Below are 13,011 nucleotides of genomic sequence, written 5' to 3'. Positions count from 1 at the left end.
AGGGGAGGGAGTGATGTTCTCTCCTACCGTTCCAGCACCTCCGAAGGTGTAAGCAAGGTTATGATCTCCGCCTTCTTGGTATTGTAGGTCTCTAACGAGCTGGCATTATGTTTATTCTCTGAAATTCAGTTCTTCCAATCTTTTGTTGTATTTTGGAGGGGAGAGAATCCTGGGTCAGCTCACCCCGCCATTTTGCTCCGCCCCCTTCTCTGGCTCCTGATCTCATTTATTAATATCAAGGCTAAGTCCAGTAATTTTGCTCCTTGGACATTTATCTCAGAATGAGTTATGCACATCACTCAACATACAAATTAAACTGATTTTCAAAGCATTAAAAAAATAATAGAACTCAACAACAACAACATAAACAACTTAATTTAAAAAATGGGAAATGGACTTAAAATAGATATTTTAAGGTCAAAAAGATACAAATGGCCAGTAAGTGCAGGAAAAGATGCTCTATATCACTAACAATTAGGGAAATGCAACTCAAACCACAATGAAGTGTCACCCCACACCCAATAGGATGGCTACTATAAAAAACAAACAGAAAACAGCAAGTATTGGCAAGGATGTGGAAAAATTAAAATCCTTGTGCACTGTTGGTGGGAGTGTAAAATGGTGCAGCTGCTATGGAAAACAGTGTGGCAATTCCTTGAAATATTAAAAATAAAATTACCATATGCTCCAGCAATTCCACTTTTGGATATGAACCCAAAAGAGCTGAAAGCAAGGCCATGAACAGATATGCATACACCCATTTTTAGCAGCCTTATTCACCATAGCCAAGAGGTGGAAGCAACCCAAATATCCATTGATGGATGAAAGGATAGACAAAATGTGGTATATACACATACAATGGAATATTATTAAGCCTCAAAAAAGAAGGAAATTCTGACACATGCCACAACATGGATGTCCATAATGCTTAAGGACATTATGCAAAGTGAAATAAGCAAGTCACAAAAGGACAAATCCTGTATGATTCCACTTATATGAGGTTCCTAGAGTAGTCAAATTCACAGAGACGGAAAGTAGAATGGTAATTATCAGGGGCTGGGAGAAGGGAAGAATGGGGGAGTTGTTGTTTAATGGGTACAGACTTTCAGTTTTGCAAGATGAAAAGAGTTCTGGAGACAGATGGTGGTGATGGTTGCACAACAATGTGAATGTATTTAATGCCACTGAATTGTACACTTAAAAATGGTGAAGATGTTAAATTTTATGTATATTTTACCTCAATTAAAGATGTTTAAAAAATACAAGAAATGACAGGAAAAGATCAGCTGAAGTTAAGGCAGTATTTATTCAATTTCCTTGCAATCATTATCTAAGGCATAAGTGGTGGTTATTTGGCAAGGATACGATTCCTTTTAAGGCGTTCTATAGCTGGATTTTAGTTCAGAAATACATCATATTTGGTGCAAATTCGAGAGAACCTATTGTGGTATGGGCTCTTATTCATGATAAATGCATCTTTGCCCCGCCATCCCTAGATCAAACTCAGTCACTTTCAGTGGCGGAGTATGGCTGGTTTTGCAGCTGCTCTGAAGGTCACCTGTTTTACTGTGGCCTGGCCAAGTAAAGTAAGAGTGGGCCACAGCGGGCTCCGTGCTCTCCTCAGGCTGTGTTCTCAATGATGACGGCAATACCTTGGCCACCTCCAATGCAAGCCGATCCAACAGCATATTTTCCACCTCGACGCCTAAGAAAGAAAGCAGTAGCTAAAATCTACTTGAATAAAGAATTAACAGAATTAATTAGACATCATTAAATAGAAATAATAATGATCACATTTGCATTATGCATTCTTATTCAGCTCATTGTCTCAATCTTTTCCCCAAACCTGAATATTGGTATATAGTCACGATAGGAGAAAGAATTTGGAAAGCTAGCTATTTTTATTTTAAAAAAAAGCAGTAACACAGAAAGGAGAGGCTGAAACCAACATACAAGCTAAGGTGTGCTGTAAGAAAGGAGTGAGGACAGAAGGTAACTGGTATAGACAGGAGCTTGAGGAAGGGGGAGTAAACATTCAGTCCCTCTGATTTATATGGTTTTATATTTTTATGGCACCTTAGAATAAGTGTAATTAGTGAAGTTTGTCCACGTGAAAGGGTAGATAATTTAGAAACATTTCATGTCCCTTTCATGAAAATTAGACTCCTTTGGTGTAGTACCATCTGTTCTCATTCCTCAGTCCTGATAGAATGACCTTGAGAAAACCACCCAGGAATTATTTTTGTGCATGTCAATCACGCATTTCAACTGAATGAATCATTATGTGAAATAAGAATCCCATTTACTTTAACCTAACAGGGAGCATGACTTTTTGGCCTGACATATTTGGTTTGTTTGCAATTTTCCTAACAGAGCAAAATGGTCCAAAATACACAGTACCATAAGGAGGAGCTCTTCTCTCAAAACTGAGAAGTATCAAACACACAGAAGGCTCCTCCTACAACCCTGGAAACAGTGAAGGAAAAACAGCCCAGACTCATGACCAGTTTGCTTAGGTTTCTTAAATGACAGCATCTAGATGAGAACCCTCTCAGTTTTTTGTTTCCTTAAGTAATTTTATCTTACTCCTGTAACTGGCACTAGAGTGCAAGTGCCACGAGAACCAGGCCATCATTATTTGCTTACTGCTGTGCACCAGCACCAGGGATGGGCCAGACGCAGGCTAGCCCTTGGTGAACATGTGCTGAGCGGCTACACTGAGCATGCAGCAAATGTGAGAAAGAGCTTGCAATCCAAGAGCAGAGCTGCTAACCAGTCAACTAAGTCATCTATAAGGCCAGCTGAAAAGGGGTGCCCAAATAACTTATTCCTCGTGAGAAGCAGTGCAGGGGGATCTGAGGAAGAATGAAGAATGTTGAATTGTACTGGGGAAACCTAAACCCATGCATTTCTACAAAAGACAGCAAATCTGAAATGCAGCAATTTCTAGCAAGCACCTTAATTCATGAACCAGGTGTGCGGTAATTCTTGATCCAGATCCTCCCAATGGGTGACCCAAAGCGATGGCTCCTCCATTCACATTGGCTTTACTTGGGTCAAGATTCAAACTCTTCTCAACTGCCAAGTACTGGGGAGCAAAAGCTTCATTCACCTTAAAAACAATCGAAACACTAATTAAAAAATCCTTATTCACAAAACGATTTTTAACTGAGAATTGTCTAGTCCTATTGATAGCTAATTTTGCTGTTTTTTTTCCTATTTAAATTACCTTGAAAGGTTATTTTAATTTATTTTCAATCGTTCTTTGTAAAGATACCAGGTTTGAAAATGGGTTTATTTACTAAATAATACTTTAAGTGTAGCCCTCAGAGAAAAGAAATCCTCAGTAATATTATAAATGGATACCTACTAGAGGCAGTGGGATACTGTAGAAAACCCATAGGTTCTGGAGATAGATGGACAGTTCAGATCTTAGCTGTATGCATGTTCTTTAAACTCTCTCGACAATAAAGGTTCCTTAACAGTAAAACGTGCTGTCAAAGTTAAATGAAATCATGGGTATTAAGTGTCTTGTGTATTACCTGACACATGGCAAGTACTCAAGAAATGGTTGCTATTATTATTATTATTACCCAGTGCTACCAGCCATACTTCCAAGAAGAGACTGATAGACAATGAAGAAATGTGGCAGAAGTGAAAAGTATCAGATTGTTGTATTATACTTGACAAGGCTGGCTATGAGAATTACCTTCCCTCAAGTTTATAGCGCTATATTTTCATAGGATCTTAGCTGGGGAATTTTATAGAAAAGAAACAGATTTTAAGAAGGGTAACTTTTACAGAGTTGGGATCAAAATGCAGTCTTGTGCTACTATGTTTGTGCTCTCCCAAGATGCTGCCTTATTTGTCCTTAGATCCGACATTATTTTTCTACTTTATATAGTCATGCTCAAGGAGGTACTAAGAGACCTAGAATATGTTGTGAAATTAGGCTTCTGAACCTAGGAAAAACCACCGCATGATCATCAAACACCCCAAAGACAATCACATCAGGGTGTTGAGAGCTATGTCCTTGTGTATTTATACATCTGTAAATGATTATAAACAGCTCTGTAGAGCTGATATATTTCAACGGAGTTTAAAGTGTGAAATCTAAAGTCAGAAATTTAGTGGTCCTATTTGCTAATACAAATATGGTAATTAAGTAGCCCTCCTAAGGCTCTGAACTGTTGATTGCCTAAGAATGGAAGAAGAGATTCAAGGATAAACCACTTGTCTGACACCATGGTTTCCTGGGTGAGAGATAACCACAGAAGAAATCATGTATGTGCCTAGAGTGAAAAGGTCCCTTCTTTATCAATTAAATAGAGAGATTTTCTTTGTTATATTAGTTATTTCCCAATATCAAGCAGCATATGCTTAATTACCTAAAATTTTCAAATACTCCCCAAATGCAGAATGTATATAGTCCATCTTCAAGTATTTTCTTCTCCACCCACTCTTTTACTTAAGATATCTAAATACTTAAGATGCCTTTGTTCTAAACCAATATTAAAAAACAAAATCACTCTACCAATAAATTTAAGTGTCCAATGCCAAAAATTAGGATAGGTGTGTCCCCAAACAAGCCACAACTACGGTGTAAAAGGGTACGTTTGGGGGGTGGGGGGATGTTTAACTTGCAGGGAGGGCAAGAAACTTCCAAATTTGGCACCAGATATTGTTTTTCTATTAGGTCAATTCTTTTACTTGTATTTTTTCACTTTAATGGGTAAAATAAGTTACTTACTTTTCATTTACCTTACATAATATTCAATTCAATTCAACGAGCACATTAATACTCTAAAATATAATAGAGTCTTATAAGGTCCTAAGAAGTCTCCAGGAATTTATACTTTAGTGGGAGAAATCAGGCTGCTTTAATTATTCAAATATACATAAAGCATTTTAATCAGGTAGGGAAAAGTACCAACAAAGGCATATAATGAAAGTGATACTTATTTAGATGCACATCACTTGGAAAAGGCTTAGCGTACTAAAACAAAAAGAGCTATAAAAGACCCGACTAAAGCCATTTATGCTACAGAAGTTGGTGCTTTATTGATATTGTAACAAAGTAGAACACTTACCTCTACCAAATCCATGTCCTTAAGACTTAGCCCTGTTTTCTTCAGTGCCCCATTGATAGCAGGGACAGGACCTATAAGAACAAAAATCAATTTCATCTTGTATTTAAGTATCAAATTTCTCCTTCTTTACTAAACAGGCAAGTAAGGAGGAAATAATGTGACAGTTGTTAGTAGCCACAAATCTTGCTGCCTTGATAGCATACCATCACTGCTATCAATGTCACAATGATGTGACAATAAAGAAACAGAAAATGGGACCAAGGTGAAAAGCTGTATATGTATTCAAACTGCAGATGAGAGACTTACTTGAAAAGTTCTACTATAAATGGCTTTAAGAATTCAAAGAGCCAAAGGAGTCATATACGGAATTTTGCACTCATTTATAGATATAATACCAAATGAGAAGGCAGACTGAGTGCTGTCCTGGGATACAAATCACATGCATTTCTAGTATAGAAGTGAATGTGGCTACAGATTGAATTTTCAGGCCCATCTGGACACAAGGCAACAAACAGCAGCAGTATCTCTATACAGGCAAAGCAAGACAGGAAGCTATGAGGCCCTTTAGGGAAAAGATATCTGAGGCAAGGAGACCTTTCTAACTCCAATGGCAGGCAGAGAATTTAAATAAAACATAACCCCCACTGAAGAAATGCAAATCCACTTAGTAAGACTTCTGAAACTTTAGCTCCTAGATTCCTGATGATCCCCAATAACAGTTTAATATTGCTCACAATTTTTAAGTAAATAGATTTTTTTTCCCCAGAAGGTAAAAAATCTGGCTAGGTATGATTATTTACTTCTCTATCTGTTCTTAGAGAATGAAATTGCCATAACTGTCTAAAAAGAAAAATACACGGTATGTTCTGTTGAATTCAAGTAGTCCAATATTCTGTAATAAGTTTCACAAACATACCTAAGGTAAATGGGAAATCAATCTTTAAAAGAAAAGTATAACGCAATCTAAATATAATGCAATTTATTTTGTCACCTAGTTAAAACGTTCTTTGGACAATAGTCTGCTGATTGGTAGGGCCATCCAAATACTTTTCAATTTAAAGCACCAGTTTGCTGGCTACTGACTCAGTACAGAATCTAATTCCAGATTCTCTTTGTATCTCTGAGACATGAAAACGCAATGGCTAATCAATAGTAGAGCATCAGTTATCAAGCATGGTTAGGGGATGAAGTATCCTACAGGGGTCAAAGATACACAGAACTAAAAGCTGAGGGTATAAAACCATGGTACACACTTCCCGGTCCTCATAACCACCATCAGCATGACTCAATGTGTTCATGTTAACTCTAACTCATCACAGTCGGTTGTAACAATATGCTAGACCACAACTTGATTTTTAAAGGACAGTTCCCATACCACTCTGCTACTTACTGGGACTCAGAAAGGTATAGTATTCTTGTTGGGAAAAGGAGACCTTAGTTCTAGTCCTGCTCCTACCACTAAATAGCTGTGTGACCTCAGGCACCTTTTTGGGCTGTTAGCTTCTCATCAGAAGTGTTCTGAATTGGTTTGTAGCCTTTTTCTTTTCAAGTACTGGAATCCTTTCTACAAATGAAGCCCAATAATAGATAAAGCTAGAGCTGTTCCAGCTGAAGAGGTTCAAAGCTCCACCCGCCAACCCCACCATCGCCATCCCTGGGGAGTTACAGGGAGCACTGCCTTTCCATGACTGTGTCCTTCCTCAGAGCCACCACTGTTCTCTATAAGTCCCGGCTTTCCCATTTTCTCTGGGTCTGCAGCTACTCTGCAGGGCTAAGGACTGCTGTATGTTGGATAACTGCATAACTGAGGAACAACTATTCTTAGAAATTGGACTGACAAATCACTCCCCACCAGTATTCAATAATCTATTCTCCTCTGCCCATTCATCTGGTGTACTCCATGCAGTCCCCTTGTTTAATCCCATACCACAATGACAGATGAGCTTTCTAGGTGGAGGGGACATCAGACGCTATAGGACATTTGCGATGTATAGCTCTGTTCAAGCCCTGAGGGAAAAGACAACCCTTCTACAATGGCACTCATTGTACTAAACGGCACACACCCAGGCCCTGGAATAGAAGGAAGGGAAACTATATTTTCTTTCCTCACTGACTATGTTAATGTATCAGAACCTAATAAATGAGATTAAACTGAAAAAGAACTATAAAATATCTATATCACATAAATTTGGTTGGTCATCAAAACCTTCTAGGACACTGGAAAAAATCCATATTCCTAGACTCCACCCTGGACCTAGCGAAACAAAATCTTGGGGGAGGAGATGTGTGAATTCTGCTGATTATTTGGGGTTGGGAACCACTGCTCTAGACACTGAAATGATAAACATCATCCATACCAATATACAGATGTTTAATTTTTCAAGCTACCTTCCATCTCTGACAAAAGCTATGTTTTGCTGATAGTGGGTGGGTGAAAGCTAATAAGCTTTTAAGAACAAAACAGAAAAAAATTGACTTTTAACAGCTGTTTACATAGCTTGCTGTTTTACTTGACATAATTGGCAGCACATGAAAGATGACAAGGTAAGGACATGCCATCTTTCTTTCTTAGGAATTCTGTACACAGATAAATCTTCTCTGAAGGGCATGGCAGCAAATACATTAGGTAGTAACTTAGTCCGAGGTCAGCATGAGTGGTACTATTTGAGCAGGACCTGGAGGCTTACACCGAAGGATCTCTGAGAAGGCTGGTTTGCAACAGGTGATCCCCCCTTCTGTCTTGGGACCTACTTCAAAGACCAATTTAGTTAGCCAAAAAAGGCCTAACTAAGCTCATAGAAAAACCTTTGGACCTATCAAGAATCTGAATCTATACCCTAGGGCAGGCCTTTCCTTGGGGCATAAGGGTAAAGATGGGATAGATCAAAGCCTTTGGGCATCAATTTTATTTTTGTAAGTGAGCACCTATTTGGTTCCCTGTTTCCCAGAGAATGATTGATGGGAGCTATGAAAATTCAGCATCATCTGTGGTTCTTAGGAGAGCATCCAGCAAAAAGCTTTTTGTTCTTGTAATTCATATTTCTTGAGCCAAGACTGTACATGTTTGTAGGGAGTTCCAAATTTTCTCTTACTAGTACTTTGCTAATTGAGATACATTGTTATAATTCTTCATTTTCCTATTAAGCCTCAGCTGAGCCAGGGGTGGTATTACTTTGACTTCCTGAGACAACACAGTGAAAAGAGCATTTGAATTAGAGAGATCTGGATTCACATGCTGGCTTCACACTTACTGGTTTAGAACTTTGCATGACAACCTCCCCAAGCCTCAATTTTCTCATTCATCAAGAAGTCTCACTTACTGGAGTTGTGGGAAGATTAAATGAGATATATTAAGGACCATGTGTAAAACACCCAGTAGGGTGTTTATCTTCTCCATACTGCCTACTTTACTGCATGATTTCTCCCATCTCACGTTTTCTTTTATCTTGTCAATATTGTGTAATTCTTCTCTGTTATTTTCTGTGTGTTAATTTTAAATATCTCAAATGGACAATAAGACATGGTTACTGCCCACAAGGAGCTTACATAGTCTTGGTTTTCCTATTGTGCCTAGCAGTTTTTCATAAAGATTAGTTGTTTAAATGACTAATTACCAATCTCCTTTTCTCCACAAGTGATCTTGATCTGGCTACTGTTTCAGGAGTCTGAATGCCAAAGGAGACTTATCTCCAGAACTATAACAGAACCAGCGTGTTTCACTACAAACTTACCAATACCCATGAGAGAGGGATCACATCCAGACACAAAGTATCCCACAATTCTTGCCAGCGGCGTGAAGTTATGTTTTTTAACAGCATCTTCACTAGCTATGATAACAGCTCCAGCGCCATCAGACACTCCCTTGGAAACAAAAACAGAAGGTTAACTAGAGGGTAAAGGAACCCAGTTTTCGAGGTTTAAACTAAAGGAGTAGTGTTAGGTTAAGGCAACACACAGGAAGCAGTGCCATAATCTGGAATGCAACCAGCAGTACTAGTGGTACTCTTGGTGGGTTAAAGAGATTACTTTTCAGAATACAACTTCATGAAGGGAAACTAGGAAAGAGTGTGGAGGAAAAGCTTATATCCAGATGTGGGTAGATGTAAGAAATCTGATGAGTTGTATATATGAGAAACAAAAAAGTATGAAAACTGAAATTAACCAGGCAGATTCCTTCTAACATTCTGAAAAGACTAAGGAATTGGGACAGTATTATATAAGGCCTCCAGCTAAAATATTTTGTTTTGGACTATGAAAATCCAAATTAATAGAATATGAACACTACTAGCTTAAGCTAAATAACTAAGACTATGAAGAGTATCTAAAAGATTCTGCATAACGCTTTTGCATTGAACACAGCAGGAAGAGTTCAAGAAATTCTGCAGGGCTACCTACCGATGCGTTCCCAGCAGTGACGGTCCCTTCTTTCTTGAATACTGGAGGAAGTTTACTTAATTGTTCCAGGGTTGTTTGGGGCCGAGCATGCTCATCTACCTGCATTATCTGTTTTCCTTTCTTTGTCTTCACCTCAATTGGTGCCATCTCATTATTAAAGTAGCCAGCGTCATTAGCTGAAATAGTAGAAAGACTATCATAAGAATGGGGAAAAAAGAAGAGAAACAAGAAAAGAAACTAAATCAGACATACCCTTCATTTTAATTTCTGGTCTACCCTTTCCTCACAGTCTGCTGTAATAAGAGCCTTTACTACTTATATAACTTACCTTGCCTATTGGAGGATTAACTACACTGTCACGCATCCATGCAGGTGCACTCTGCATCTTTTTTAAATTGCAATTTCGATTTTTTTATTACCTTTTTTTTAATAAGGTACTGCTAGACTGTTAGCAGTGTTTGTTAGCTACGTATCTAATGGCACTGAATGGATTTAATGTCCTTTTTTAACTTCTCTGGATGAGATAAGAAGTAACTGAAAAGTTACCAAGGTGTACCTACAGTCAACAATACTGTATTGTACGCTTAAAAATTTAAGACGGTTGGGGCCTGCCTGGTGGTGCAGTGGTTAAGTTCGCATGTTCCGCTTTGGCGGCCTCGGGTTCGCCGGTTCGGATCCCGGGTGCAGATATAGCACTGCCTGGCATGCCATGCTGTCGTAGGCATCCCGTGTATAAAGCAGAGGAAGGTGGGCATGTATGTTAGTTCAGGGCCAGTATTCCTCAGCAAAAAGAGGAGGATTGGCAGCAGATGTTAGCTCAGGGCTAATCTCCCTCAAAAAAAAAAAAATTTAAGAGGGTAGATCTCATGTTAAGTGTTCCTACCACAATAAAAAAATAAAAGTTACCAAGTTGTCTATGTCACCATGTAATCTATGACTGAAATTTCATGACAGACAACCTGAAAGAAACTATATGAGCTATTACTGACACAGTTCTAAGTAAAACAGCTTACCTACTTCTACCTCCACTGACTGGAATGGACTATCTAAAGCTTCAGAAATAGGATAAGTCACGAATAATACCACCTTAATTTTGATATCACTTTCTAACAGGCTAAACATTTTCCTTATTTGGTTTTGATGATGATTCTATTACGTAAATAGGGAAGGCAAATGTTTTTTATCTCTATTGTTACAGATAAATTTGATTAATCTCTATTTCACAGATGCACAGTGAATAAATAACTTGACTGAGGTCAAATAACTTGTATGTGGCAAAACTAGAAATAGAACTGATAACTCCTGACCTCTAGAGCAATACTCTTCCACTGTAAATGTTTAACGGACAAACACAGAGGATGAGTTGGACGGCATCAGCTCTGTTCCATGCATCCCTCCTAAATGCTACGGTGGACTTTATCCTCACTATTCTAAGTATTTACCTCTAAATCGGAGTTTCCACTTGTTTATATTAGTTTAATGTTAAAAATCTTTTCCAGAGGACTATCAAATTTCTTGAACTCACCGTATTGATAAAAGAAGGGTGGTCATGTTGCTCACTTTGGACTGGTTCAACAGCAGTGTGCAACGTTACATAAGGGCACCAGAACTAGGGCCTTGGACTCATGCTAAGTCTCTGAGTCAGGTGCAGTGATGCTCAATTAGGAATGGGAGGGGGACGGCATAAAAGGATACCCAATGGGTCTTTTCCAAATATGTCATCCCCTCCTTTTGATTATGATATGCTTCACAGGGGAGGACATCCTCTCTATCCCAGTTGCCCCAGTGAGGCGTCATCTCTGATGGAGTGTATCATAACCCTCGAGAGTATTCTACTGACACCAGGACAAGTTCTGGACAAAATTCGAGTGTCCAGATAGTGCCAATTAACAATACCACTTTTTAAGCTGTATCAACGCATTTCAAAAGAGAAATTCCCAGTTAATTTTGCAGTCATTAATAGACTATCTGATCATCTAAAAACAAAGGAATGATGAAAAAATGTGATTTTCAAAAGGTACAATTTTAAACTAATATTATATGATTATTATAATCTGAAATGATAAAAATCTTTCCTATAGTTTTCTTCTCTGTAGATATTTATAACATCCAGTTTCACTGACCAGCTTTCCACCTCTGCTGTGACTGGAGGGCGTATTTGTCACAGTCTTCTCTGCTTATTTTATGTTTCACAGCAAGGTTCTCTGCAGTAATCGCCATGGTGAGTTGGACATGCGTGTCTGTTAATGATGTCCACAAAGTATCTTCCAGCTATTAAAGATATTAATAAAGTGATTTGTTAAAACATATCTTTTGAAAGTAATATGCTATAATTTCTTTAAATTTAAATAATTAACAGCCCTAATATAGAGAAGTACAATTACATTTTCTGATAAGCATTTACTATTATTACTATTCATAATCGGTTCTGGGACATTTTTCAAAAGCATTCAATGCCATAATAAAACATAACATTCTCCTCTCTCTCTAAATGTGGGGCTCTAAAGAGAGCCCATGTGGTAAATGTGCAGGGTGAGAATGCAGGAAGTTGTCCTACAATCAAAATTAAACCCTCAAGATTCCATCTTGTGAGAAACCTACACTGAGTCCTTGTGCAGTGTTTCCCTGTAGCCACTGTGGTAAACCAGTTGTGAGCTCTGTAGGAAAGGGTTTATCGCTATTCTTTTTTCATCCCATGCCTTCAGTGATAGGAACAGCTGGTTCTGTCAGTTACTAAGAGGTTGAAAAGAACCTGGGACAGCCTCCTTGAGTAACAGAAAAAGTTGTTACTTATTATCACATCAGTCAGTCTCTGATAAAAGACTGTTTCTCTGACTCGTTTCTTGTAGACTGTCCCATCTGTTTCTTCTAGACTGCCTCATCACGGACCTGTCTTTCCAAAGGTTTTTTCAAATATATTTGGTGTCTAAATGACTATCTCATATTTTCTAAGTCTTACTCCTTTCAATTTTCAAAAAGGCCAGGAGAGAAACTGGGTGAACAGTGTAAATCAATCATTACTACTGGGAAACACTAAAAATATAAAATGTCATTTGCCCTTTCACAAGGGAAGGACAGCATACCATCATTCTTTCTCAGTACTAGCACCTCATGTTGGAGGCCTCAAAGATGTAAGAATCAGTTTTTGTCTGACTGATTTGGGACAATATAATCCATATTCAAAGAAAATGTTTCTGTGATGGAGAAGAAATCTATTTAATGGAGATTGCTCCAGAAATAAAACTTCCATAAATCATAGGAAAGATTTAATGACTTGTTTTACCATTTATTCAGTAGAGAGATGAATTCAACCTTTGCCTGCCTTTCTAATCTGCTTCTTCCTTTCCTCTGTCTCCCAAGATGTTAATTCCACTACCAGAGGTGTGCTGAGATCAGGTCTGATTTTATGTAGGTTAAAATGTCAAAACTAACAACCAAAGCAGAGTTTTGAAATAGTTTACAAATTTCCAATCATTTCTATCCTGCCAATCCCCATTAACAAAATTGGTTTCAAATTAGTTTTCTT

General features: G+C 38.2%; 1 protein-coding gene across 1 annotated transcript in view; it reads right to left on the bottom strand.

Annotated features, from left to right (window-relative positions):
- Positions 1-1,287: 1,287 nt before the first annotated feature.
- ACAA2 (acetyl-CoA acyltransferase 2) overlaps positions 1,288-13,011 on the bottom strand; it is a 31,039-nt gene continuing 19,315 nt past the window's right edge. Inside the window, exons 5-10 of the mRNA XM_046671096.1 lie at positions 11,609-11,756; positions 9,486-9,661; positions 8,822-8,951; positions 5,091-5,161; positions 2,958-3,112; positions 1,288-1,705 (exon numbers count right to left, since the gene is read on the bottom strand). Coding sequence (XP_046527052.1) covers positions 1,621-1,705; positions 2,958-3,112; positions 5,091-5,161; positions 8,822-8,951; positions 9,486-9,661; positions 11,609-11,756 — 765 coding nt within the window. The 3' untranslated portion in view covers positions 1,288-1,620. The remainder of the gene's footprint in view (positions 1,706-2,957; positions 3,113-5,090; positions 5,162-8,821; positions 8,952-9,485; positions 9,662-11,608; positions 11,757-13,011) is intronic.

The sequence above is a fragment of the Equus quagga genome, chromosome 9 (assembly GCF_021613505.1).
Source record: "Equus quagga isolate Etosha38 chromosome 9, UCLA_HA_Equagga_1.0, whole genome shotgun sequence".
In the NCBI taxonomy this organism is placed as follows: Eukaryota; Metazoa; Chordata; class Mammalia; order Perissodactyla; family Equidae; genus Equus; species Equus quagga.
Note: the sequence above shows the minus strand (reverse complement) of the source record. Positions and strands in the feature narration are given on the sequence as shown.